A 26,283-nucleotide genomic window follows, 5' to 3' on the forward strand; every position below is an offset into this window, starting at 1 on the left:
GTCCATATGCACATTCCATGGATTGTACACGAGCCTCATGTGGTAGAGATCGGAGTTGTTTTGGCCAGCAGTAGCTGGGGGGCACACATGCTCTCCGGTTGTGGTGCCCCACTGAGAAGGCACATATAGGCAAGGTGTGACCACTGCCATTTGGTTCCTTCTCAGTGCAGATCTCCTTAGAGGACTCCAAGGTAGAGGGATGTGCGATGGACAATACTTCTTGAAGAACTCTAGGTGCTATACCTGGTAAGTAACTTCCCTTCTCCTTCAAGTGATTGTCCACGTGTCCATTCCACTGTTGGTGTCTTCCTAGCAGTTATTATGTAAAGAAGGTGGGAGCTCAGCATAATTTAATGAAATAGTGATAGGACAGCTTTATCAAATGCAGCATCAAATCTAGAGACTTCCATTTAAGCACAATGCTGAGTGAACATGTGGACTGATGCCCAAGTAGCTGCCTTAAATGTCTGATACTAGTACATTTCTGAGTGAGGCTCTTGATGCCACTTGCACTCAAGTGGAGTGTGTCCTAATTGTGGTGGATGGGTGTGACGGGGTGTACCAAGTCCTTTGAGGTCCCTTGCTGGAGGCCTTGTAGTCCTACCACACCCCAGAAAAGCAGCAGTGAAGATGGGTCCTCCAGGCCTGCCTAGAATGGCTGCCTCCCTGAAAAGGTAGACTGTGATGAGAATATTTTCCTTGCATCAGCCAATTGTCCAAGTAGAGGTATATACTCATGTTGCATTTTCTCGAGTAAGCTGCCACTACTGATAGCACCTTGGCGAACACTCTCAGCACTTTGGAAAGCCAAATGGTAGCATTTGGTATTGACAGCAGTCCTGCTCTACTCAGGTAATTCCTGTGGGGCAGAACAATGAAGATGTAGAAGTATGCGTCCTGAAGGTCAGGAGATGCAAACCAGTCTCCTGACTCTAGAGTCCAAGTTATCGACAGTAGGGTGACCGTTCAGAACTTCAATTAGTGAATTAAGGTGATGCGGTCTCACAGGTCTAAAAGGGTTACTATCCTACTTTTCAATTTGGGATTAGGAATTGGCTGCTGTAGCATCCCTTCCTTTTGTAAGGTGCAAGGACCTCCTATATCAAACCAAGAGAGAAAAGCGTGAGGACCTCTTCATGTAATACAGCCTCATGACAAAAGTCCCCAAAAAGGGACAGGGAAGAGGGGTTGGGAATATCCACTGCAGAAATCTGGACAGAACAGTCCTGTGTAATCGTATCCATGACCCACTGGTTGGTGATGATAAAGGGACCAAGTGTACCTGAAGATAGCTAAGTGATTCCTAAAAGGGAGACAGTTGATTTCCAAAATCAGTGGGGACAGAACACATCTCTTGACCATTCCATCAAAATGAATGCTTCTGGGACCGGGAAGATTGGGATGTTTGAAGTGGAGCAGTAGGCTGCCTCCTCTTATGGAAATGCTGGTGTTTTCTGGCCAGTTCTTAAGACCTCTGGTGGCAGAAGTATGGCTGGGTCAGTCTCTGCAAAGAATATTGCTGTTTTGCCTCACTGGTTTTAGATCTGAACAATTGCAGATTTTCCACCATGGGCTGTACTTTTCCGAGGAATCCCAATTTCTGAAGCCAGAAGGCCTAGTGCATAACAATCACGATTGCTATTGATCTGGCAGTCATATCTACCACATCCAATGCCACTTGGATACCGGTCCTGGATAAAAGTTGGCCCTCACTAATCAGCAACGTAAATTCCTCACAAGCATCATTGAGAAGATTGTACGCAAAGGCCAGCAATTTCTCGTGTATACAAAACTCATATGCCCAGTATGGCTTGATAACTGGCTACCTGGAACTATAGGAGTAAGCTTTTCAGCCAAACAAATATAATGTCTTCGATTCTGTCTTTCAGTGCAGACGTAAACTGTCTTGGCCTTTCATTTGCTGCCATGACCACAAGGAATGATGGGTTAGGGTGCATGTAAGAGAATTCTGCTCCCTTAGAAGGCATCTGGTGGTGGTGGTTTTTTTAGTCTGCTCTGCAAGATGTAGGTAGTGCCAAAGCTGGTGTTTGCCAGTAGGTCCTAATCAGATCCATGATGGCCTAATTAACGGGAGGACAATCTTCCCTCCCAAGGAGGCTTGGAGTACATCCACCAATTTATGGGTCTGTTCTTGGACCTCCTCAATACGAATTTGGAAAACATCAGCCATCCAATTCCTAGAAACCCTTACAGTCATCCATTTATGAGGTCATGGGTGGTACTAAAATGTCATCTGAGGATGAGTAGGAAAGGGTTACTGGTGCAGGAGGATCAACTTTCGGCACCTGTTCCATTACCTCCTCCACCTGTGGCTGCGCTGGAACCAGGCGGGGTGGTCTTAGCACCTGAACATGCAGTGCCATAGAAGTAGTCATCTTATGATGGTGTATGGCTGCTCCCAGGGACCAGGTTGCTCTGAGCTGACCAGGAACTCCAGTAAGGCTGCATAGGCCACAGTGGATACACACCCAGTGGCCAAGTTGTAGAAAACCAAGCGGCTGGGTTCTGTAGGTCCCAATATCTTTCTCACAAGGCGTGTCTGGATCCTCAATAGGATGTCAAGTGCTGAGGTGAGAGCAGAAACAAGTAAGCATGCTATTAGAGGGATTTCTTCATTCCCCAATTCAGAATCTGAGACCGAAAAAAACATATAGCCCAGACTCAAAGGTGGTACTGTGGCCCTTGTTGTGTTAGGGGTCAATGGTGTTCTGCTACTAGGTGGAACTGGGGCTGACTGAAGTAATGAGATGGACAGCAGAGGGAACTGCGGTTCTGCAAGTCCATCGGTACCAAATATTTAAACAGTGCTCCATGGGGCAGTGTAGTCAGCTGTGTGAGAACCAGCTTTTGTTGAGGTGATATAGTAATCACCACTACAGTGACAGTGCACTGTCCTGAGATGCCCAGTTCTGGTATCGGAAGAGTCAGTGCTGGGGGCTGATCCTGGTGCCATATTCTTCCCCAAATGGAAGATTTCTTACCCAATAATTGCATTTCTGCTAGCAGCATTTCCCACAATTCTGTTACGTATGGGCTATTCCCCTCCTGTCTAGTTTCCAGAAGCAGTTCAAAGCTGTAGCACAACCTGTGCTAGCCACACCCCGTTCTCTAGCCAGCTGTCAGAGAATTTATTCCAAGGCTGTGTAAAAACTTGTAGAAAATAATTAGTAACAATAATTCCAATGCCAACCAAGTAACTATGTACAGTAAGTTCTTGCTTATACACAGTAAATATCCAAACAAATGTGGATCCTCAGGGGGAGAACTGACCAGGGTCAGAAGAACTGTGGGAGTTGTTGATAGCAGAAAGGAAATGATTGGGTAAACAATTTTGTTACATATGGGAAAGAGAGAGCAGTGGACAGGAGTAGGGAGAGATAAGAGAACAAACAAAGAAAAAGGGGGGGGAATCCCTTTTTCAGGATTGTTCAAACATCAAGGTTATTACGGGACCACTGCCTGCAGCACCCTCTTGCTGAAGGAGGGCACTGAGGAAAACAAGTCTATTCTATAGGGTGTGATAAAGGTGTTAGCCTATATCCATGTCGCAGCTCTGCAGATCTCTGTGGAGGAAGCACACACTCTTTTGGCCCACGAGGCTGCCATGGATCTTGGGTAATGGGCCTTGATTCCTTTTGGAACAGACACTGGATGCCTTGTATGCCTTAAGAATACACAGCCTGATCCATCTGATGAGGGATAGCTTGGATATTTAAGGCCCTGATACCTCAGGTGAAAAGAAACTAACAGAGTCTGATCTCCTTGTGGATTCTGTATGCTTGATATAAATCTTTACTGCTCCTCTGACACTCAAGCTGTGCCATAGCTTCTCAATCAGTAGCTGTGGCTTTGGACAGAATGAAGGGAGGACAATCTCCTGCAAGGCATGGCAAGGAAGATTTACCATAGGCAAGAATGTTTGTGAAGTTCTTAGCAGCACCTGGTCATCATGGAACATGCAGTAAGATCCTGCTTAGATTCTCCCAGTTCTGAAACTCATTTGGTGGACATGATGACAACTAGAAAACAGGTTCTGGCAGAAAGATAAAATGGTGATATAGATGCCCGTGATTTGAAGGGATTGGTGGTTAGGGCATTCAGCACCAATGTTAGGTCCCACTTTGGGAAGCTTGGGTTGATCGCTGCTCTGGCCAGTCTAACTGCCCTAAGGAACTCATAGCTGAGGTTCTTGGCCAGGGAGCCCAAAGGGCCTGCAAAACAGTACACTACTGAGGGCTGACACCTGGAGTGCTTGGCTGTAGTGCCTTATCCACTCCTTCCTGAAGGAAGTTCAGAACAACTGGAAACCCAGGATCTCTTGTATTTACTCTATGCTCTTGACACCAAACACTGAATTTGGTCCAGATGGAGAAACAGGCTTTTAGAGTGGAAGTGCTCCTAAAAGAAAGCAGAGTCCCTATCACTATGGAAGACAGGCCAAGCATGGCTAACACTTCCCTTCCAACAGCCAGGCTGTCAGATGAAAATGGCCTGGGTCCTAATGGAGAAATGGTCCTTAGTAAAGGATGTATGCCCTCACCAGTATCTGCAATGGTGGTTCAGCTTTAGTTGTATCAGGCTGGAAAGCCAGGATCTTCTTGGCAGGCGCAGAGTTAGCATTAGCACCTTCGTTGGTTCTTGTCTTATCTTTTGGATCACTTTCCCTATGTCATCCAGGAAGGGATAACAGGTGAATACCCTGGGATCTGATTCTGGCTATTATCAGCTCCAGCATCTTTGTAAATACCCTTGAGGCTGAGGAGAGACCAAATGGCAGAGTTTGGTACTTGTAATGATGCGTACCATAAGCCAATTTCAGGAGCCTGCAGTGGCAGGGGCGCACTGGAAAGTGAAGGTATGCATCTGCTAAATCCACTGAGGTAGGAAGTCCCCTTAATACAGGGAAGTCACCCTCTGGAACTTTGTTTTCTTCATACATTTGTTGAGTCTTTTCAGATCAAGGATGGCCCTGACTCTACCAGTGCACTTCTGAATAATGAAGATGATGGAGTCAAACCCTGAGAAGCATTATTCTGGGGAACTCTATTGTTCACATGTCCAGGAGATGTGAGATCTCATTCTGGACAAGCTTGCACCTGGTGAGGGTGCTAGTGACAGGAGACTAAATGAAGGGATGGAGTGAAACCCTTAGCTCAAGGAGTATCCATGGTGCACTCTCTCTCGTCTACGGTAGAAGCAAACCATCCCTCTGAGAAGTGGGAAATTCTGCCTCCCAAGCTCAGATCTGGGCAGAGGCACAGTCACTCATCATCATAAGGAGCCCCTGAAGGTTGTGGGAGTACCTCAAGTTTTTCTGTACGCTCCACTCCAAGGTTTTGCCTTAGTATGTCTGTTACCTTTCCTCTGGAACCTCTGTGAGAAAGAAAGATGAAAGGAGCAATTCTGTCTGATTGTGGATTTGGATTTCCTTCTTACAGCACGAAGTGGAGAGCAGAAGGACTGTTAAGGTTTGGCAGCATTTTCAGCCACTATCTTGTCCAATTTTTCTCCAAAGAGAAGAGGTCCTGTGAATTTAGAGAAGCACAGAACTTATTTAGAGTATCTAGATTCCACAGGCTGTTAAATACCCAGTCCAGGTGGTGCAGAGAACAAAGAAGGCTGATCACTACTGCCTGAAAATGAAAAAAAAAATTAGAAAGGAAAGGCGAGGAGCAAAGAGAACCACCATGGACAGGTGTCACAAAGGCAGAAGTTCTGGCAGCAGGCCAGAAAAAGGGGCATGGCTAGGTCAGGCTGTGCTACAGCTTTGAACTGCCTCCAGAAACTGCCGATAGAAGGGGAATAGCCCATATGTAGCAGAAGAGTGAGACACTGAAGTGCAGAAGTGCTGGGTTGTGACACTGAAGCAGCTCAGTGCCGAGTTTCAGCAAGAGCTGTTCTGAGCTGCGAAATCCCCGCGGGGAGGTTTTCCTCTTAGGGGAATCCCTGATGGGTGACCTACCTCTGGGGCTTATAACCCCATGCAGTGAGGGGGATGTCACTGTTGTAGTGGGGAGCAAATGTTCAAGTTGGAGCTCTCAAAGTCACAAGCCCGTATTGACACTCTTGGATTCAGAAGGCTCACATAACAGGGTGTACTTGACAGCTCAGCTCGGAAGCTGGTCTCGTTCATTTGGTCATTAGGAAGACATGAAGTCAGGCCTCCCTGCCCTTCCTAGTTCTGGAGCTGAAAGACTTACAATTCACATGTTTACTGGGAATGTGCATCTCTCCCAGACAACAGAGGCACTTAGAGTCTCCATCTGAAACAGGAATAGCTCTCTCACGAGGGGCAGTGTTTAAACTTAGGTGAGCTGAACAACGCCAAATCAAATAACTAATAAAAGTTGAAACAGGCAAACAAACTAACTAATAACTAACAACACACTATTTGTAGCTGGGTAGCTAAGGCTATCAAGAAGGCTGCCAGTGTCTTGGATTGTTGGGGCTCTATCTCTAAGCTATGAGGTGATGAGAGGAGCTTAATGGTAGCGGGCCAGCCTGCCCTTATATGCCATCACAGCACAGGATGATGACTGGAGAGCACACGCATGCCCTACGGGCACTGATGGCCAAAAAGACACTGGTCTCTCACGAGGTGCATGTGCACCATCAGTAGAATGGGCACATGGACAATTACACAAAGGAAGATTTCAAGTTATGTAAAAATTGATTGAAGAGTTATATCTAGTTAAAATGTATTTGCTTTTTTAATTTCACTTCCACTTACTGTTTGTTTCCACTAGCTCCCAAAACGTGCTAGTGGCTGTACAAACACACACACAAGGCACAGCGCGTGCCTTACAACAGGGGTAGGCAACCCATGGCATGTGTGCCGAAGGCAACACGTGAGCTGATTTTCAGTGGCACTCACACTGCCTGGGTCCTGGCCACCAGTCTGGGGGGTTCTGCATTTTAATTTAATTTTAAAATGAAGCTTCTTAAACATTTTAAAAACCTTATTTACTTTACATACAATAGTTTAGTCATATATTATAGACTTAGAGAAAGAGACCTTAAATTAGAGTGAATAAATGAAGACTCGGCACACCACTTCTGAAAGGTTGCCGACCTCTGCCTTACAATATCGAGACTATTATTTACATACAAATGTTTTAAATTTGAGAGAAGTTGCTTATTTCCCCAATGATCCTATTCCATGAAAAAAAGTTTCAAACCCCTCCTCCACTATTTCCAGTTTTTGGCTGTGTTTGTATAGAGGAATCTTTAAAAGATTTATTAGGTACGGTCAGTGTTTTAGTGATAGAACTTTCCTACCTCTGTGACACAGATGGACAAGGGAAGGCTTGCAATTGTCTGTGACTGTTCTAGCGCATCGAACGAGGTTTGCATAGCCTCTACGATCTGCTTCTGAAAGTCCACATTTACTCTAAAAAACATAATCGAATACAAATATAATCCTTTGAGCACTATGTTCTGGGATTTTTCTGAAGTGAGAATTTGAAGTTCTGTTTAATAAAAATGAACCTGAATCACTTTCTATCTGGGTCTAAAACAAAGTTGAGGCACTTATACCTAGAAAGAAAGATATGGGCCCTAAAATGCATATATTGCAGTATGGTCTGTGCTTAAAATAAAGCAAGGTAGAATGGGGGAGGGCTATGAAAATCCAACGGACCATTGAGAAATTATGTTTTATGTGCCTGCTGTGGCATAACACATAATGATACATGCAACGTAGCAGCTGCCCTACCAAATTCTTATAAAATTCACAAAAGCCTAGATTTAACAACTGAGTTTTCCACTATGGCATCTCTTTTAAGGTTAAGTTATGAAAAAAGAATTTAGGTTGATTATACTAAGGATAAATTCTATGTTCTTAAAAAGAGAATATTTTGGAAGTTCCTATCCTAGTAATTGACAAAAGTTAAGAAATTCAACATTAATCGTCAGACATAGATGGGCTGCCTACACTTCTTAAGGTGCTTTAATAATTAATATTCATATGGATCTTACCAATCATCTTATGGGCTACATAAGCTTTGTTTAAAGTCCATATAATCAATGGGAACTCTCAACTTAAGGCCATAATTCTGCCTTCAGACATTTTAATATTTTAAAATATTATATCCAAAGCTTACGGACTAATTTCAGAGTTGCAGCTGAACAGGAACATTTGGCAGAGAGCTGTTTCAGCAAGTTGTGTCTAAGAACGGGGTAGAGTACCCAGGGCAAGCCACTGTAACAGATTCTTCTGGCAGAAACTTTTCCCTGGGACCACTGGACATGGCCTACTCAAGCGGTCTACACTTTCAGTCTGATGGATTCTCCATAGGAGAATAAATGGTGTTTGTCCAAAATTTTTTATCAAGGTTTGTTCATTTGTATTTAAGAATGGTTAAGTATTGCTCAGTGTCACGAGTCCCTGTGGAGGTTTCAAGAGGTGGAAGGACACTAACAGAGCTTGCAAGCAACACAGGGTGGACACCACTTCTGCCTAGACTGCATCTCTGGCCACAAAAAGGTGGGTTTCCCTAATGTCCCCAATGTGCTGCTACTACTCCCTTTTGGTCTTCAAGTACCCCCTCAACTACCACTACATACATATGCCTACCTGTTGCTCACAAGATATTAACTCCATACGGCAAGGCTGATGGGTAAGAACTCTGCAGGTTTTGAATATGCATTCAAACAGCTTTTAACCAACAAAATACCCCTAAAACTATTCAAAATACACCAGTCCCACTAAGAAGAAATACAAATTTTAGGTTCCTAGGCCAAGCCATTTTTGACTTATAAGTAGCCCCCCTCACCTCCCCCCCCAAAAAAAGTGTTCAGTTAGTGATTTCACCACAATTTTTCTATTTAACATTCTGTCCAAGTCATCTAAACCCTCCAGAATAATTCTGCCCTGGCATAAGATTATGTCTTTGATATCTGAAGTGGACTGGTTTAGTTTTGGTGACGACAGAGGTAGTTCACACTTGATCTTAAAATAAAAAGAGACCTTGTTCCAACCTAGGACTATGAAGAGACTAGTCTCTCTCCATAATGCAGTACCTTGTGTGCCTCAATCCTGTAAATGTCGCTACCTCCATTTTTCCTTCAATCATTTCTGGAGGATGAACATTGAGTTCAAGCGGAATTCTTAGCTGAAACATTTTAAGTGCCATATACACTGCCGGAAGAGTTTTAAACCGCTCTGCTGGATTACGGGAGAACTCCACAAAGGCTCTGTTTCAAAAACAAAACAAACAAACAAATCCTTGAAGCAGGTACGTTATTGGAGTAAAAAGTGGATCTGTTCTTCTTCTGGCCCACTTCTGAGCAGGTAAGAGAAATGCAAAAATGTTTGTAGTCTCACAGCCACTGCTTAATCTGTCCTATGTAGCTTTAGAACATTTTTACATACGATCATGGCTATAATGAAATTATTCTAGTATGCTCAAGATTACTGCATACTGCAGACATAGCAATATAAATAGGAAGAGTTTTGGGAAGATACAACAGAATTAATCATGAAGATGTTGAAATCTGAAGAAGGCAGAGAAAAGCAATGCTACCAAGATTCTCAAACACTGGCAGCCTTTTTACACAAAAGAAGAAAATGACAACAGTAGGTAAAAAGACTGGTTTCTCTACTACTAGCTGATAAACGTACTCAGCCTCAAGCCTGCTTCTCTCACTCTGCCCAACATTTGATTTTCAGCATACACATCTCCTCAACTACTTATACAGATCACATCACAAGAGAGATCACTAAATGTTGCAGACAGATCACAGGGTAACAAAAGCAGTGACATGATTTTTAAATTAATCTCCACTCATTACTTCATAATTAGGACTTATATAAAATAATACATTTTTACTTACCTTGTTCCATCATATGCAATGGATTTTACTTGACCACACTGTCTAAAGAGTGACTGCAGCTGTTTATAGTATAGGAAACCATAGGGAGGAATGTTCTTCAACTGTCACAAAAAATAAAGTTAATATTGGCACAGTTCAAAAAAATTTAATGGATTATGCATTTAATCACAGCCTTGGAGTATTTGCCTTATCTAATATTCAAAAGATATGTAGTATTTATATCTGTAGTAAATGCCATCAAAATTCTGATGTTATTTTGAATACAGGTAGATTTTGTATCTAACAATTTATTTTTAAAAATAGGTACCCCAAAGTTCCAAGAATTTGCGATTAATGATGCCCTGCTTCCTCCAAAGTAATAGCATAACATAAGTATTCTAAATAGACCTAACCACAGAAAACCAAAAGGAATAGTTTAACTTCAGCGTAAAATGTGTTAGACACATAAGTACTTCTGCATCAAGCTAAGACTATAACCCCTGAAAGTTTTAAACTATGCATACAATTTTTTTTAAGTGACCTATCAGTGGCTTGGTTTGACCTCACACCTCTCCTTTTTTCTTTTATATTTGTTTTACAAAATATGTACATTGAAATACCTATGACCTTCTCTCACCAAAAAAAACCAGAAGACCCACTTTGATCAGGAAGCAGAACTTAAGATTCATTTGCACAGTACACTGGTATTACTCCAGCCAAGCTACTTAACGTTAATTCCATCCTCTCTCTTTGTATTGGAAGGAAGATGGAATTCATGTCTTCCTTGCTCTCCTTATGACTGTGCCCAGTGTGCAGGCTATCATAAACTGAGGATATCAATGGAATTCCATTATCTCCTAAGATTTTCCATATGAGTTAGTATTCCTGATAAATCAAAATAGTCCATGAATACAGTCATCATATGTGACCAAGACAGTGAAAGAAGGGGTTGCGTGCAATAAGAAATTCCAGCACTTCTAGATCCAAGCTGACAAAAAATTGGGCTATGAGCAAAATCAAAAAAGTTACATTCAGGTAAAAATAACAGTCTCTCAGACTACACTGAAAGCTTGTCTCTATTCCATGAATTTGCTGAATGGGTCAATTCTTTGGTGGCTAAGCAGCAAAGCATGTGGAAATTCATTCATGTGTACACTGTTGCGCATCTTGCTCTTCCCTCAAAATCTAGTCTGTGGTTGGCGTTTAGCAATTTTTACCCTCTTTGAGGCACATCAGGCTGGAGGTCTGTCTTCTTTAAAGCACAAATAAGCACACAATTTCACAGTTTCACTTTTTTTTTTAAGATAATAGCAATGCATGGTGACAAGTATATATCTGTCCTAGTATCTATGTATTTATGAACCATTTTTACAGTTTACTGCAGCCATTTCATATTGGCATTCGTTCATTGGACAATGTAAACAAGACTTAGAACAGAAAAATGCCTTGAGTGCAGCACTTATGAGTAATCCTAAAGTAAAAGATAGGTGTGTGATGCATGTGCAATGAGGAGAGATTACTGAATAGTAATATTTAAATTACAGACTCCAAGGGTTTATTTTATAAATACCTACTAACAGTACCCTGGATAGTCATATCACATGTTTTAAACCTATATCAAAGTGAGTGCTGGTTGGTCACAGGAGACCAACATTCAAATGCTAAGAACCAGTCCTTAACAGGAATTCTTTCAAAACAGTCCACCCACACAGCAGGTATTAAAACTGGGAGGCTGGAAAAGGGGAGAAGTCCTTCTGTATAAAGATCAAAGCACAGACAATTATCCCTCTTCTGTTGCAAGAGAGAATGAAACTTCAAAATATCACCCTCAACACTGAAATCTCACGTAATTAAAATACACAGTAGATTACTCATTGCCTTAACATACCATTACAATGGTTTTAGAATCTCTGCCAGCCAGTTCCTTCACAGCAATTTCTTCATCACATTGTCCAAAAGTAAAATAGTTTGGGTAGAAAGCACCTGCCATTACAACCTGAAATAAAGCCAATATTTTGCTAAAATGCAACACATTGTATTTAGTTCCTCTCAATGGGTCATATTTGCCTTTCAATGCAATTATAGAACAACTACATTAATGAAAGCTCTGGTGTGTGGCTAGCCCCCCTCTATGGGAACTATTGTAAAATATAACATTTCCGTTTAAAATTACAAGGCACAGATTCCTAAAGAATGATTTCATAAAAAGGGATTCCCTTCTAGAATAATTTCAATATTTTATTTAAATAGGTACATACGATCTGGTCAAATTATGAAAATCCATTGGCATGGTGGGTAATGCCCTGTGTCTCAATCACCACATAAAATATTCTTGACTTTCACAGTCGTCATGAAATAACTACACGAACAGGGTTCTGTAGAGTACATAAGACTCACTCACTTTACACTAACAATATTCACATTAGACCTCAAAGCGTTTGATGGCACAGACCTGAATTAAAATTTCACTGAAGACTCAATAAGGGGTTGTCTTTCACATCACCAATAGCTATCTGAAAATAAGCTCACTCCCTATCAGCCCAGAGCCAATTTCGCTTGACAAAGAACTGAAGAGGTTATCTGCACAAAATTTGGAAGTGATCCAATTTTTTCAGTAACTACAGAGCCAATGAAGGTCCAAATGTGTCATCCCACACAGGAGTAATGCAACCCACTCCTGGACCGTTTAATTTGCTAAAATTTTTATTTTTATTCTCTACCCCGAGAGTGTCCTTCCAAACTAGTTTATTTTTATGATTTAAAGATTAATTTGGACAGGTCACAGCAAAATGACATCTAATCAGGTTTTATTTTGATAAACTGTCAGAAGTGAAGGGATAGCCACAGAGCCACTGATCCATAAATAACAGTAACATGAATTGTATCTCTATTTTCTACACTAACGAACCAAAAAACATTTGATGATCCCACCTGAACTGGGATATAAAACTAAAGGGAGAAAAATTAAATTCAAACACATGATGGACACTTGTTTGCATTCAAGTGTAAAAAGCTTGCTCCAAAGAGTTTAGAAACAAGTACAACAGATTCTGCTTAATAGCAATCCTGATATTAGCAACTTCCAGTTAATGACAATATGTAGCTAAGAATCAATCCCATCCCATTAACATCGACGTTAACAGGACTAGGATATAAGCAATGGCATGGTGATTATTAGCAACTTTTACTTCTGGGGAAATTCCCCCAGCCTCAGAATTTCTGTGCTTCCCTGCAAAAAATGTCAGGGAAGCAAAGGGTGATAGGGCGGGGGGGTTACCCTGGACTGCCACCCCCCAAACAGAGGTGAGGCATGGAGGGGAACATGGGGTTATGTGCCACTGCCACCCCCCCTTCATTTCTGCAAGTGTAGAGCTACCCAGCTTAAGGAGGATGCATCTCAGCTCTGCTGACTCTGCAGCTGAATGTCGCCTCCTGGGTCCTAGTGCCAATCGTGCCCCCCCTTCTGTGTGCTTGGCGCTTTCCTGTTCTCTGTGCAACAGTGCGTGCTCGCAATGGAGCTAGGTAAATGAGGGAAGGGGCGTGTCAAACATACAGCTACGGGTAGCATAAAATCCCTCCTTACCTATAAAGGGTTAAGAAGCTCAGATAACCTGGTTGGCACCTGACCAAAAGGACCAATAAGGGGAGAAGATACTTTCAAATCTGTGGGGTAAGGTTTTTGTTTTGTGTTCCTTTGTTCTCTCGGAGTCAGCAAGGAACCAGGGCAGGGAAAATACATCTCCCTAAGCCATATCTGAATTAAACATCTAATATTACTATTTCTGCAAGTAATAGTGAGGAAATGCGTTAGATTTATCTTTTGTTGTGGCTTGTGAATTTTCCCTGTGCTAAGAGGGAGGTTTATCCCTGTTTTTATAACTTTAAAGTTTTGCCTGGAGGGGAAATCCTCTGTGTTTTGAATCTTTTTGTTATCCTGTAAAGTTATCTTCTATCCTAGATTCATAGATTCTAGGACTGGAAGGAACCTCGAGGGGTCATTGAGTCCAGTCCCCTGCCATCATGGCAGGACCAAATACTGTAGACCATCCCGGATAGACATTTATCTAACCTACTCTCAAATATCTCCAGAGATGGAGATTCCACAACCTCCCTAGGCAGTTTATTCCAGTGTTTAACCACCCTGACAGTTAGGAACTTTTTCCTAATGTTCAACCTAAACCTCCCTTGCTGCAGTTTAAGCCCATTGCTTCTTGTTCTATCCTTAGAGGCTAAGGTGAACAAGTTTTCTCCCTCCTCCTTATGACACCCTGTTAGATACCTGAAAACTGCTATCATGTCCCCTCTCAGTCTTCTCTTTTCCAAACTAAACAAACCCAATTCTTTCAGCCTTCCTTCATAGGTCATGTTCGCAAGACCTTTAATCATTCTTGTTGCTCTTCTCTGGACCCTCTCCAATCTTTACAAATCCATGCTGGTTATTCCCTATCACCATACCACCTTCCAAGTGTTTGCAGATGATTTCCTTAATTATTTGCTCCATTATCTTCCCTGGCACAGAAGTTAAACTATCTGGTCTGTAGTTTCCTGGGTTGTTTTTATTTCCCTTTTTATAGATGGGCACTATATTTGCCCTTTTCCAGTCTTCTGGAATCTCTCCCATCTCCCATGATTTTCCAAAGATAATAGCTAGAGGCTCAGATACCTCCTCTATTAGCTCCTTGAGTATTCTAGGATGCATTTCATCAGGCCCTGGTGACTTGCCGGCATCTAACTTTTCTAAGTGATTTTTAACTTGTTCTTTTTTTATCCTGATTTTACAGAGGTGATTATTTTATTTTTTTTAATAAATTCTTATTTTAAGACCCCGATTGATTTTTCATTGTTCTTAAAATCCAAGGGTTTGGGTCTGTGTTCACATGTACCAATTGGTGAGGATATTATTCTCAAGCCTTCCCCAGGAAAGGGGGTGTAGGGCTTGAGGGAATAATTTGGGGGAATAGGACTCCAAGTGGTCCTTTCCCTGATTCTTTGTCCAAATCACTTGGTGGTGGCAGCATACTCTTCAAGGAAAGGTGAAATTTGTGCCTTGGGAAAGTTTTTAACCTAAGCTGGTAAAAATAAGCTTAGGGGGTCTTTCATGTGGGTCCCCACATCTCTACCCCAGAGTTCAGAGTGGGGAAGGAACCCTGACGGGATGAGGGGAAGAAGCAGTGGGGACAGAAGAGGGGGTGGACTAGAGCAGGGGGAGGGAAATGTGGGGGGAAGGGGAGGAGGATGGGGCATGGGGCAGTAGGAGATGGGAATGAGATGGAGAAGAAAAGGAGATAGGGAAATCACAGGGAGAAGTGGGAGCCCGGCATGCAGCATTCCCCGGCAGCAGCTACGACTCCCCCATTAGACAGGCCCTACCCTGACGAATCCCTCACCCCCAGACTCCCACCCCACTGAACCCCAACCAGCTGCACCTGGACCTTCACCCCATCAAGCCCCACTCCCCCAGCACCTGGAACCCCCCCACTAAAACTCTCCACACCCAAACCCCCTGCCGAGCCCCCCTCTTCCCACACTCAGACCCCCCCCCCACACACTGAGCCCCAACCATCTTCACCTGGATCCCCTGCAGAGTCCCATTGCCCCTGCACCCCCCAATGAGCCCCTGTGCATCCAGCTCTCCCACTGAGCCACCTGCACACAGAAACCTCTCACCCCACACCTAGATCCCCACACACTAAGCCCCTCCACACTTGGATCCTGCCGGGCTGATTCTGCCCACTAAGACCTGGTGCGCCTGGCACAGAGCTCTGGGGTGTTTCTGGGGCAGGCCCGGCCCTTGCACTGTGTCAGGGTCTGGTTCAACTTCACAGCTGAGTCCCTGTACCCAGGCAGGTGGGGGCTTCAGGGTGATCTCCCACCTCAGTGCAGCCAGTGGCCTATGCTCCCCACTGCCATGTGGGAGACACATTTATTTGACAAATAAAATTTGCAGAATTTTAAAAATATTGTATACATAATTTTTAGGTGCAGAATTCCCTCAAGAATAAACTTTTTTGGAAGAAAGGCGCTACCTGCAGGCAGGTTTGTGAGTCTGCAGCCCCAGAAGGAAGCAATGGGATGTGCAGAGACCTCCTGCAGGCAGGTTTGCAAGGCTGCAGCTAAGGAAGAAGTGCTGGGACATGCCTTCTCTAGCTGCAGCCCTGCAAAACTTGCCTGCAGCCAGTGATCACCTTGCTGCCCTTCCTTCTGGGGCTGCAGCCCAACAAACCTGGCTGTACACATGGAACACTCAGGAGATAAGGGGCTCTGGGCTGGGAGGGCAGAGCTATGGGCAGAGCAGTATCAGGGAGAGGGGCTGCAGCCCGAATGCCGGAGCTGCACCACACATCTCCTTCCATCTTCCACACTGTGCTCTGTGGTGGGACTGCACACAGGGAAGGAAGGGGTATAGGCATGCAGCTTTGTGGGACCCATTGTCCCCACTTCCCAAAGAAAGCCCCAGCATCTGGGCTGCAACCCTGCCCCACACCTCAGGTGCTGCCTTCCCTGCAGGCAGGTTTGCAGAGCTGCAGCCAGGGAAAGCACCTCCCAGCACTTCCTTGCCTGATTGCAGCCTCACAAACCTGACTTCTGCTTATTAGCAACTGCCAGATAACTTTTTGCTGGCATAAATTATTGTACTGTAAATTAAAGTATTGCCACTCCAAAAGAAAAATCAAGAAACCAGCTATGTATATTAATCCTCCTACCTGCAAAATGAAGCGCTGTTTGTATATATACTCCAGATCCAGAACAGGTGGTTGAGTATTAATATACATGTTGAATGGTTTTATTCGATTCTTCAGCTCTTCAAACAATTCAGCCACCTGAAATTTTAATTCTAAGTAAGGCTAAACAGATTAAAACCATTTACAAACACAAATAAGAAATATATAAACCTGCAATAGAAATTGTCAGTCAAAATGGGGAAGCTCCTATCCATGTTTGTAGGAACCACAGGCATCAATTTCATACAATATATTATTGTTGACTAATATACGCTGTCTAGCACATTAATATATAACATGTATTATATATAGACACACACACACACACACACACCCCTCTACCCCGATATAACGTGACCCAATATAACACGAATTCGGATATAATGCGGGAAAGCAGTGCTCCTGGGTGGCGGGGCTGCGCACTCCGGCGGATCAAAGCAACTTCAATATTACACGGTTTCACCTATAACGCGGTAAGATTTTTTGGCTCCCGAGGACAGTGTTATATCGGGGTAGAGGTGTATATAGTGCAAATAAGCACCGATAGCATTAAGCACAAATATTCTAAAAGTGATATAGCTTAAACTGGCCTATATCAGAATCTTGTTCACTTATGCTAAATATCCCATACCATCTTGCATTTGCTGAAGTAAGCATCTGGCACAAGCAGATAGGAAACTTGCCAAAATCAAGATACATTTCATTCTCTGTCTTAGTACCAGATAGGGATACAACTTCCTGGACCCGTACCTAGAAAGCTAGTATTCAAAACAAAGATAAGGAAGGAACAGAACAACAAAGTAGAGAACTTGGACAAACTGATGGTTGGATTTTAGGGACATGTAAAGAGAGATGTAATCTGTAAAAACCATCATATAAATAGTACCAGCTGAAACGTGTACCTTGAGGAGCACACCTTCTGCATAAAGTGAATGTAACATAGCTGCATGGGACTGTTCTTCGGAGACTGGAATCATATAGAATTTTTTCCAGTACCATATTACTGAACCTGACTGACATTGGTTATTTGGGCTCTTGAGTACATTACATAACAAACCAAACTGTGGTCAAGCAATTGACTATACAATTTATCAACACTATTCTATAAAAGAAATATTTCTTCACACCAGCTTAATATCTCTACTCCTAAAAAGGCTGGTTAAGAGATTTGACCATCTGGCCCCAGAGGGAAAAGCATGGGGTTCCATCTCCCCGATTAACAGCTCCAGATCCATCCTCCAAGAGAGCTCTCTATAATGCAAAATTACCTACCTGAAAAGTACATCATGCATTGAGCACAGAAATAGAGGAAGAAGAGATGAAATAACCTTTGACACAAAGGTTTTTGTGCTCTCTGAAGAAAATGTTTTATGTAATGGTGAGAGGCCAGCCTGAATTTCCTTCTGTTATCCAGGACACTTGCCAACACAAAGGTGTGCATCTTCAGGGAGCTGTGGCGGTGATCAAGCACACAGCATCCTGAACTCAGCCAACAACCCCATCTAACTTTGCCTTAAGGGATAGCCTGGCTCTGTAGTTATAACAGTGGGCAAACTTTCAGCTTTTCGCAGAGTATGTTCTGTTAAGCTTTCTGTGAAGCTAGAAGACTGCTCATCACTTTCCTGTAGCCCCTGCAACTCTAAGTGATCTTGGGTCCACCAAATAAGAGGCATGTCTTACCTGTGCAACAATGCACACTTAATGTCTTCCCCACCCAATTGCTTTCTGAGGGAAGCAACTGTGGAAATGCTGTCCAGCTGGACTATAATATAGTAGCCAATCAGGCATTCCTTCTGAACTAACAGTGCCCATCACACAGCATAAAGTTCCAGGAAACTGATACTCCTGTGGATTTTTTCTTTGACAACAACCCTGATCAGAAGCCCAATCAAGATGGCTGCCTTGATAAACCCACATTCCTGGATAGGACAGTTAAAAACTGCAATCTGAAAAGTTAACCAGTTTACTTTTTGGAGGTATGGCAGCACCCTGTGGGAGGATGCTGAAGTGGCTGGGCACACTGGACTTGTTAACCATTATGTCAACATGAACTTCTCTAGGGCTCATATGCAGTCTGGCCAAAACGATGACATTAAACCATCTTTCCTAGAAGGAATTCCTGTGCAAGATACAAGCTCTTCCTGTTCTTCAGCTGAAGATAATCTGTTGTCATCTCATCACATATTGTAATACCTTCCTCTTGGTATTGTGTTCATTATATAATTAAAATTTTCTAAAGTGTTTAGTAACAACATACTCTTCCCCTTTCACACAATTTTATCCAGGTGGATCCTTATTTTTTGTTCAATATCTCTGCAATTTCTACCATTAAATACAGAGTCACCCAGATGTCATCTCCATTATAGGTAGGACTGGCAGCATTGCTTATAGTTAAGGTTACTTTGCACTCTAAGGCCCTGTTTTCAGTCACTTACTTTAGCAAATTTATAAGTATTCAGGCTGAAACTGCCTGAAATTTTTTTCCTACAAAATTTCAACAAAAATAGTTCAGCAATTCCCAGGAACAAAGTTTTGGGGAAAACGTATTTTGGCCAATTCTTAATTAAAAAAAATACCTTACAATCATTTTAATGAGAATCTCTAGTGCCTCCATGCTTTGGAACAGGAACTTGAATACTGGTAGGTGAAAATCCACTCACATATGGCTGAATTATAACCCTTTGAAAAATCACCATTTGCACAAGCCAGAAAAATTCTCTGAAGATTCCATCAGCACTTACGTTGCAGCACCTGAGCAGGACTTTCACTTACTCCTCCAAGTTGCTGGGAGTTGCTGCAGCACCAGACATTGGAACTGAAAGCAGGGACTCTTCTGTGCTCTCAATGCTCCCTACCCAGGTAGCATAGAGGACGAAGAGGAAGCACTGGAATGTGTTACCTAGGGAGGTGGTAGAATCTCCATCCTTAGTGGTTTTTAAGGCCCAGCTTGACAAAGCCCTGGCTGGGATAATTTAGTTGGGGTTGGTACTGCTTTGAGCAGGGGACTGGACTAGATGAGCTCCTGAGGTCTCTTCCAATATTCTATGATTCTTCTGGTACACCGCTACCTCGATAGAACGCGACCCGATATAACATGAATTCGGATATAACACGGTAAAGCAGTACTCCAGGGGGGCGGGGCTGTGCACTCCAGTGGATCAAAGCAAGTTCAATATAACGCGGTTTCACCTATAATGTGGTAAGATTTTTTGGCTCCCAAGGACAGCGTTATATCGAGGTAGAGGTGTATCTAAAAATAGCTGTGAAACCTACTGGCAAACTATGTCATCAACCTTTAGTTGCCGATCCATATAGAAAATAATAGTCTTAACAGCACCACTGATTCAATTAGCCCACATAATGGAAGTTTGAGGTACGGATACAAATATTCCAACCCTGTTAATTGCCCAAGTGTGAGAGTCGGGGTGTCAATATAGCTCCTTGCAGTGAAACGTCGTTTTTTTCAGTTTGCTTTTTTTTTTTTACATCTAGGAAATGACTTCCAAAAAATTAAGTAAAAGGAAAGCTGAGGTTGCAAAGTTAATTACTCAAAATTAGGAAATGCCAGAAAGATTGTCCATGCAACCTTCATCCCACCCCCCTTTGCATGTGTGCATTATGATAGTATGTGAACATGCAATTAAAAACTATGTTTCCCCACAGGACCCTGGCCTCATTCATTGCATAGGATGGACTGTGTCCTGGGATCAAACTGGGGTTGTGCAGGGAATGAGGCTGCTGTCTTTTGGACCCTAACCTGGTTTGCTGAAGAAAGCAGGGGACAGCAGAAAGGGAAAGAACAGTCTTGTGGTTACGACAGGTGAATGCAGCCCTAGAGAACTGGACAGTATCCCTGCCTCTGTCACAAAGTTCCCATGTGATGCTGGGCAACTCACAAAAACCAATTTCTTCCACAGGAAGCCACTAACTCTGCATTTCTTACTTTGTGGGTACTTAACTGGATACATCTGAGCCCAAATCTGGACAAGTGTTCAACACTCACAGCTGCAACCAAACTCAAGGCGTGCTGTAAGCTGAGCATACGAAGTGCCAGAAAAATGCTAAGTAGTCTGAAAAATCAAGCTCTAGGCATCTCAATTTAAATTTAAAGCACACTTGACAATTTTGTCCTTAATCTTTGTGTCTCAGTTCCCCAGCTGTTAAATGGGGATGGATGACATCACCTCTTTCAAAGCCATGTTGTAAAGATAATGATGATTTTGAAGCACTCAGATGTTGTGGTGACGAATGCCCTATAAAAGCCTATCAGGAAGTTAATTCTGCATTCAGGGCAGGATTTGGATAGTATGTGCACTAAGGCCTGGTGCCACTCATTGTAAAAGGATAAAAAAATATTGAATTCATTCACTGAGCACCATCCATCCTAAATGCTGAATGAGACAGGAGTTCTGTGGAAAAAACAGTATTTGATCATGTAATTAAAGACTATCATACAATATATGTATAATAATACCAATTTAAAGATTGCACAGGCAAGCTTATTTTAGTAAGATGTTGTAATTCAGTAGTTTATAACAAAGTGTGACAGATATGCAAACTAAATAAGTGTACTTTCATTTAACATTCACCACTATTCCTCATGGGATGGCTTACTATGGGAGCTTTCCCTTTTTACATGTTTTTGAACCCCATATTCGTTCAGAAGTGCACTTTGCATGCTGCACTCAAACAGTACTCATGTTATGAACATGCTGTGATGGGACCATGGTGAGAGAGAGAGAGAGAGAGAACAAAGCAGTTTCCTAATTAGGAGCCTTGCTACTAGCAAGTGTAAGGGGCAAAGGCATGTTCGGCTAATCAAGGTTATTCAGGAGTTCTAATTATTTTTCACTCAGCATGCCACATTAAGCTTGAAGCACTTCTGTGATAAGCAGTTTCCATTATCCACTGTAGTAATGTTAGTAACACAATGCCATAGAACTTACCCATTTTAATGCTCATGATACAGTTGTGTTTGTTACATTTGTCCTAATAACTGTTTTTAAATTGCTCCAACTATAGAGTATAACATTATATTGCATTGAAAAGGACTACCCACAAAACTCCAACTCCAGCCAGTGTACTTCAGGTACCGGTATAACAAGTAAATCTTGGGGAAAGAGGTTAAGATGTATATATTTGAGGACCTTTAAATACTTATCAGTTTTACTTCACTTTAAATGTAGTGTCTTCTTGCAAAGATGTACCCAAAAAAGTGCAAGTATAATATCTTAATTCTTTATTTATTTATTTTTTAAAGAGCAGCGGATTCATCCAGAGTCCTAATATATTTAGAAAATTAGGAAAGTGACATACTTGATAAATATCAAACACTGTTGCCCATTTCTACTCACCTCTCTGATTCTCTTGATCTGAATATAATTTGCTCGACCCCAGTCAAGTTCTTCCTGAAGGGCACAGAGAAAATTAATGATATAATACATACATGGAATATTTGTTACCTGTTTATTTCCACACTGGTTCCCAACTTTTTCTGCAATCTACCACTAATGGGCTCTGACGCTCTCTGCGTAGATATCGGATAAGCAGTCCAGAATCACGATAGAAAGCTGCAGAATTAGGCCACACTATTTACATACCCATGTGCTCGTCAGTCATGTATTTCCAAAGGTGTAAAGATTCTAGATATCAATTAGAAACAGAATCATAGAATATTAGGGTTGGAAGGGATCTCAGGAGGTCACCTAGTCCAACCCCCTGCTCAAAGCAGGACCAATCCCCAACTAAATCAACATAATAACTATGGCACTCGTATACCATAGCAATTGGGGCCATATAAGTACCTTAAATAAACTTACCAGTCCAAACCTTCCACATGGCCTCCTTCATTACACATATTGCCCTGGGAAAACAGGATTTCACTTTTTCTGGATGCACAGTTTTAGCAGACATCAGACAGATAGGTCCTGCGGATAATTTGTCCTGGCTACTCACTGGAGCTTCAGTAAATGTACGCTGGTGCTCATGATGTATGTAACAATCAGAAAGGTATTGAGAGACGCCAAAATGGCCTCAATCTGTACACATCATGCTCTGTGTTTTTGGATGAGGTCATTAACGGGGAAAAACCTCTGTGAGTATCACTGACTCTTGCCATGGGGGCAATAAAGGAGTTGTTTTTCAATAGGTAATGAAAGGTATCTTTAGGTTCCTGGGTTCAGAACCACTTCAGGAGCTTGCCTCAAGTCTTTTTTCCCCCTTTATTTAGTATCCATCACTCTTTCCTCATGACTTCCTTGAAGGAAGAGTGTAGTGGAATGGTGGAGCTAACTTTGATTTGAGAAAGAAGGAAATTACCTTGAACTTGGGTTTGATTCTCCTTTATCAAGATTAATTTCAATTGTTTCTACACCTCTCCTGGCTATTGTTTCAAACATATGTAGCAGTAATAATTTTGTTTCTTGATCTCTTCCCCTCCCAGTTCTGAATCTGCAAGTTTCCCTTCCTCCAGAGCTGGAGAATGAATAAAGAGTGAAGCATCTTTTGGACAGCCTTTTTGTTGTTGTTGTTGATCCCTTGATTTTTTCTGTTTAAACGTTAGAAGCTATTTATGGGATAAAGCCATCAACTCCATCTCTTGGGGAGGTAAGTGATCATTTCCTTTATGGTGAACAGGCTAGGAGGATTCCCCAGGGCTTTTTTAGAAGATGAGTGAGGGGGTGCTGGATTTCTTGTCTTTAGGGAGCTTGTCCCATTGGAGTTTGGAAGGGAGTTCATGACATACCCCTGTGAAGCTCCTAGAGATGATTCTAGGTGTCTTGCTTTGTTAGGTACCCTGATGGTGGAACTGCGACTTATCTAAGGTGTGGGAGAGGCCAAGTATGTTTGATGAACTTGGAGTGCCTTTCAATGCCAACATGACTGTCCATGGGCTGGGAGCAGTTTTAGCAGAGCTCACCAGCACTGCTGAAGAAAGGCTTCCTAAACACGGAGTATTTCTTCCACTTGGAATGTGCATTTTACTCTGTACTTTCATTATGGTAGAGAAAGGAGCACAACAGAAAAGGCTGACCAAATGGGAAAAGGGGGGCGGGAAAAAGGATCAGGACAGGAGTCAAAAAGTGGACTATATACTACTACTTTGGCAGATGCAAAACCTGCTGACTGTGGACAGTCACTACATTTACACCACCAGACACAGCATGACCAACCCCTAGAGTCATGAATAAGGACCATTTCTGATATCAATTAAGAGAGAGGCACAGCCTATTAATGTTGGATTGGGAGCAAGGTCAGGATCCAGCAAGACTATTTTATAGCTGCAAATAATTCTTTATAAAGCTACACATCATATGCAACACAGACTGAAAGTTTATAGTGAAATATAATGTAATTCACCATTCATGTTTCTGAATGAATGCTGTACCATCTAACTACTGACAAATTACTCAGCCTGTACTTCCCATTTACAAGTATTTGAAGCTGAAGATTAATGTAGAGACTACTTTGAGGTTTGCTTCCTGTGCTGGAAATATGACACTTCAGTGTCAGTGTCTTCTACCACAGACGAAAAAAAACCATTAACTAACCTTGGGATGCCTCAGTTCTCCTCTTCGTCTGCAGGCTTGCCATGCCTAAAATAACAAATAGCTTTTTTAGTTCTCAAGAACATATTGCATTGTCTATCACAACAAATGAATTTAGCACATTTAAAAGTAACAAATATTTTTTCCAAACCTTGCATGGAAAACTGTAGTAGGAAAAAACCAAGTTTATTTTTCCTACCCTAATTCAAACACTCCAGGATGGTGGTGGTGATTGTGAAATGCTTAGGAACGTTAGAGAGACTACAAAATTAGAAAATTCATTAACAACAGGGGATTTCAACTATCCCCATATTGACTGGGTACATGTCACCACATGATGGGACACAGATAAAATTTCTAGACACCGTACATGACTAGCTTGAAGCAGCTAATCCTGGAACCCCCAAGGGAAGAGGTAATTCTTGATTTAGTCCTAAATGGCACACCGGATCTGGTCCAAGATGTGAATATAGCTAAACAGCTCAGTAATAGTGATCATAATATAATTAAATTTAACATCACTGGAGCGGAGGGGATATCAAAGAAGCCCACCACAGTAGCATTCAACTTCAAAAAGGGGAACTACACAAACACAAGGAAGCTAGTTACTCAAAAATTAAAATGAACAGTCACAAGAGTCAAGTGTCAGAGGGGTAGCCGTGTTAGTCTGGATCTGTAAAAGCAGCAAAGAGTCCTGTGGTACCTTATAGACTAACAGACGTATTGGAGCATGAGCTTTCTTGGTGAATACCCACTTCGTCGGATGCATGTACAAGAGTCACAAGAGTGAAATGCCTGCAAGCTGCATGGAAACTTTTTAAAAACACCATAATAGAGGCTTAAATGAAATGTATACTCCAAATAAATAAAAATAGTGAGAGAACCAAAGAAATGTAATCATAGCTAAACAAGAGAGTAAAAGAGACAGAAGCAAAAAGGCATTCTTTAAAAATTGGAAGTCAAATCCTACTGAGGACAATAGAAAGGAATAAACCTTGGTAAGTGTAAAAATATAATTAAGCAGGCCAAAAAGCAATTTGAAGAGCAACTAGCAAAAGACACAAAAATTAACAGCAAAAATGCCTGCCAAACAATCAGTGGGGCCATTGGCCAACTGAGGTGCTAAAGTGAGACTCAAGGAAGACAAGGCCATTGTGGAGAAGCTAAACGAATTCTTTGCACAGGTCTTTACTGCAGAGGATGCAAGGCAGATTCCCACACCTGAGTTATCCTTTTTGCTGACAAATCCGAGAAGCTGTCCCAGATTGAGGTGTCAATAGAGGCGGTTTTGGAACAAAATGGTAAATTAAACAGTAATAAGTCACCAGGACTAGATGGTATCTACTCATGAGTTCTGAAGGAACTCAAATATAAAATTGCAAAAAACAACACCCAAGATAAGTAACATCGCTTAAATCAGCCTCTGTACCAGATGACTGGAGGATAGCTAATGTGATGCCAATTTTTAAAAAAGGCTCCACGCCAATCTTGGCAATTACAGGCGACTAAGCCTAACTTTAGTACCAGGAAAACTGGTTGAAACTACAATAAAGAACATAATCATCAGACATATAGATGAACACAATATGTTGGGAAAGAGTCAACATGGCTTGTGTAAAGGCAAATCACACCTCATCAATCGATTAGAATTCTTTGAGGGAGTCAACAAACATGTGGACAAGGGTGATCCAGTGGATATAGTGTACTTGGACTTTCAGAAAGCCTGTAACAAGATCCCTCACCAAAGACTCTTAAGCAAAGCAGGTAATCATGGGATAAGAGGGACGGTCCTCTCATGGATTAGTAACTGGTTAAAAGCCAGAAAACAAAGGGTAAGAATAAATGGCCAGTTTTCAGAATGGAGAGAGGTTAATAGCAGGATCCTCCAAGGATCTGGCTTGGGACCAGTGCTGTTCAACATATCCATAAATGATCTGGAAAAAGGGGCAAACAGTGAGGTGGCAACATTTGCAAATGATACAAGATAGTTAAGTCCAAAGCTGACTACAAAGAGTTGCAAAGGAATCTCAGAAAACTTGGTGACTGGGCAACAAAATGGCAGATGAAATTCAATGTTGGTAAATGCAAAGTAATGCACATTGGAAAACATCATCCCAACTACAAACTGTTGGGGGTCTAAATTAGTTTTTAAAACTTAATAAAGATCTTGGTGTCATTGT

At 42.1% G+C, this 26,283-nt stretch overlaps 1 protein-coding gene across 3 annotated transcripts in view; it reads right to left on the bottom strand.

Moving 5' to 3' along the window:
- The window catches only part of TDRD9 (tudor domain containing 9), a 162,821-nt gene that overhangs the window by 31,119 nt on the left and 105,419 nt on the right, over positions 1 to 26,283 (bottom strand). For all 3 annotated transcript variants that reach the window (XM_034768443.1, XM_034768442.1, XM_034768444.1), the window contains 7 exons: positions 24,107 to 24,151; positions 21,911 to 21,964; positions 16,539 to 16,655; positions 11,723 to 11,830; positions 9,856 to 9,956; positions 9,043 to 9,216; positions 7,300 to 7,411 (listed from right to left, as the gene is read on the bottom strand). In XM_034768443.1, coding sequence (XP_034624334.1) covers positions 7,300 to 7,411; positions 9,043 to 9,216; positions 9,856 to 9,956; positions 11,723 to 11,830; positions 16,539 to 16,655; positions 21,911 to 21,964; positions 24,107 to 24,151 — 711 coding nt within the window. The remainder of the gene's footprint in view (positions 1 to 7,299; positions 7,412 to 9,042; positions 9,217 to 9,855; positions 9,957 to 11,722; positions 11,831 to 16,538; positions 16,656 to 21,910; positions 21,965 to 24,106; positions 24,152 to 26,283) is intronic.

This window comes from Trachemys scripta, chromosome 4, assembly GCF_013100865.1.
Source record: "Trachemys scripta elegans isolate TJP31775 chromosome 4, CAS_Tse_1.0, whole genome shotgun sequence".
In the NCBI taxonomy this organism is placed as follows: domain Eukaryota; kingdom Metazoa; phylum Chordata; order Testudines; family Emydidae; genus Trachemys; species Trachemys scripta.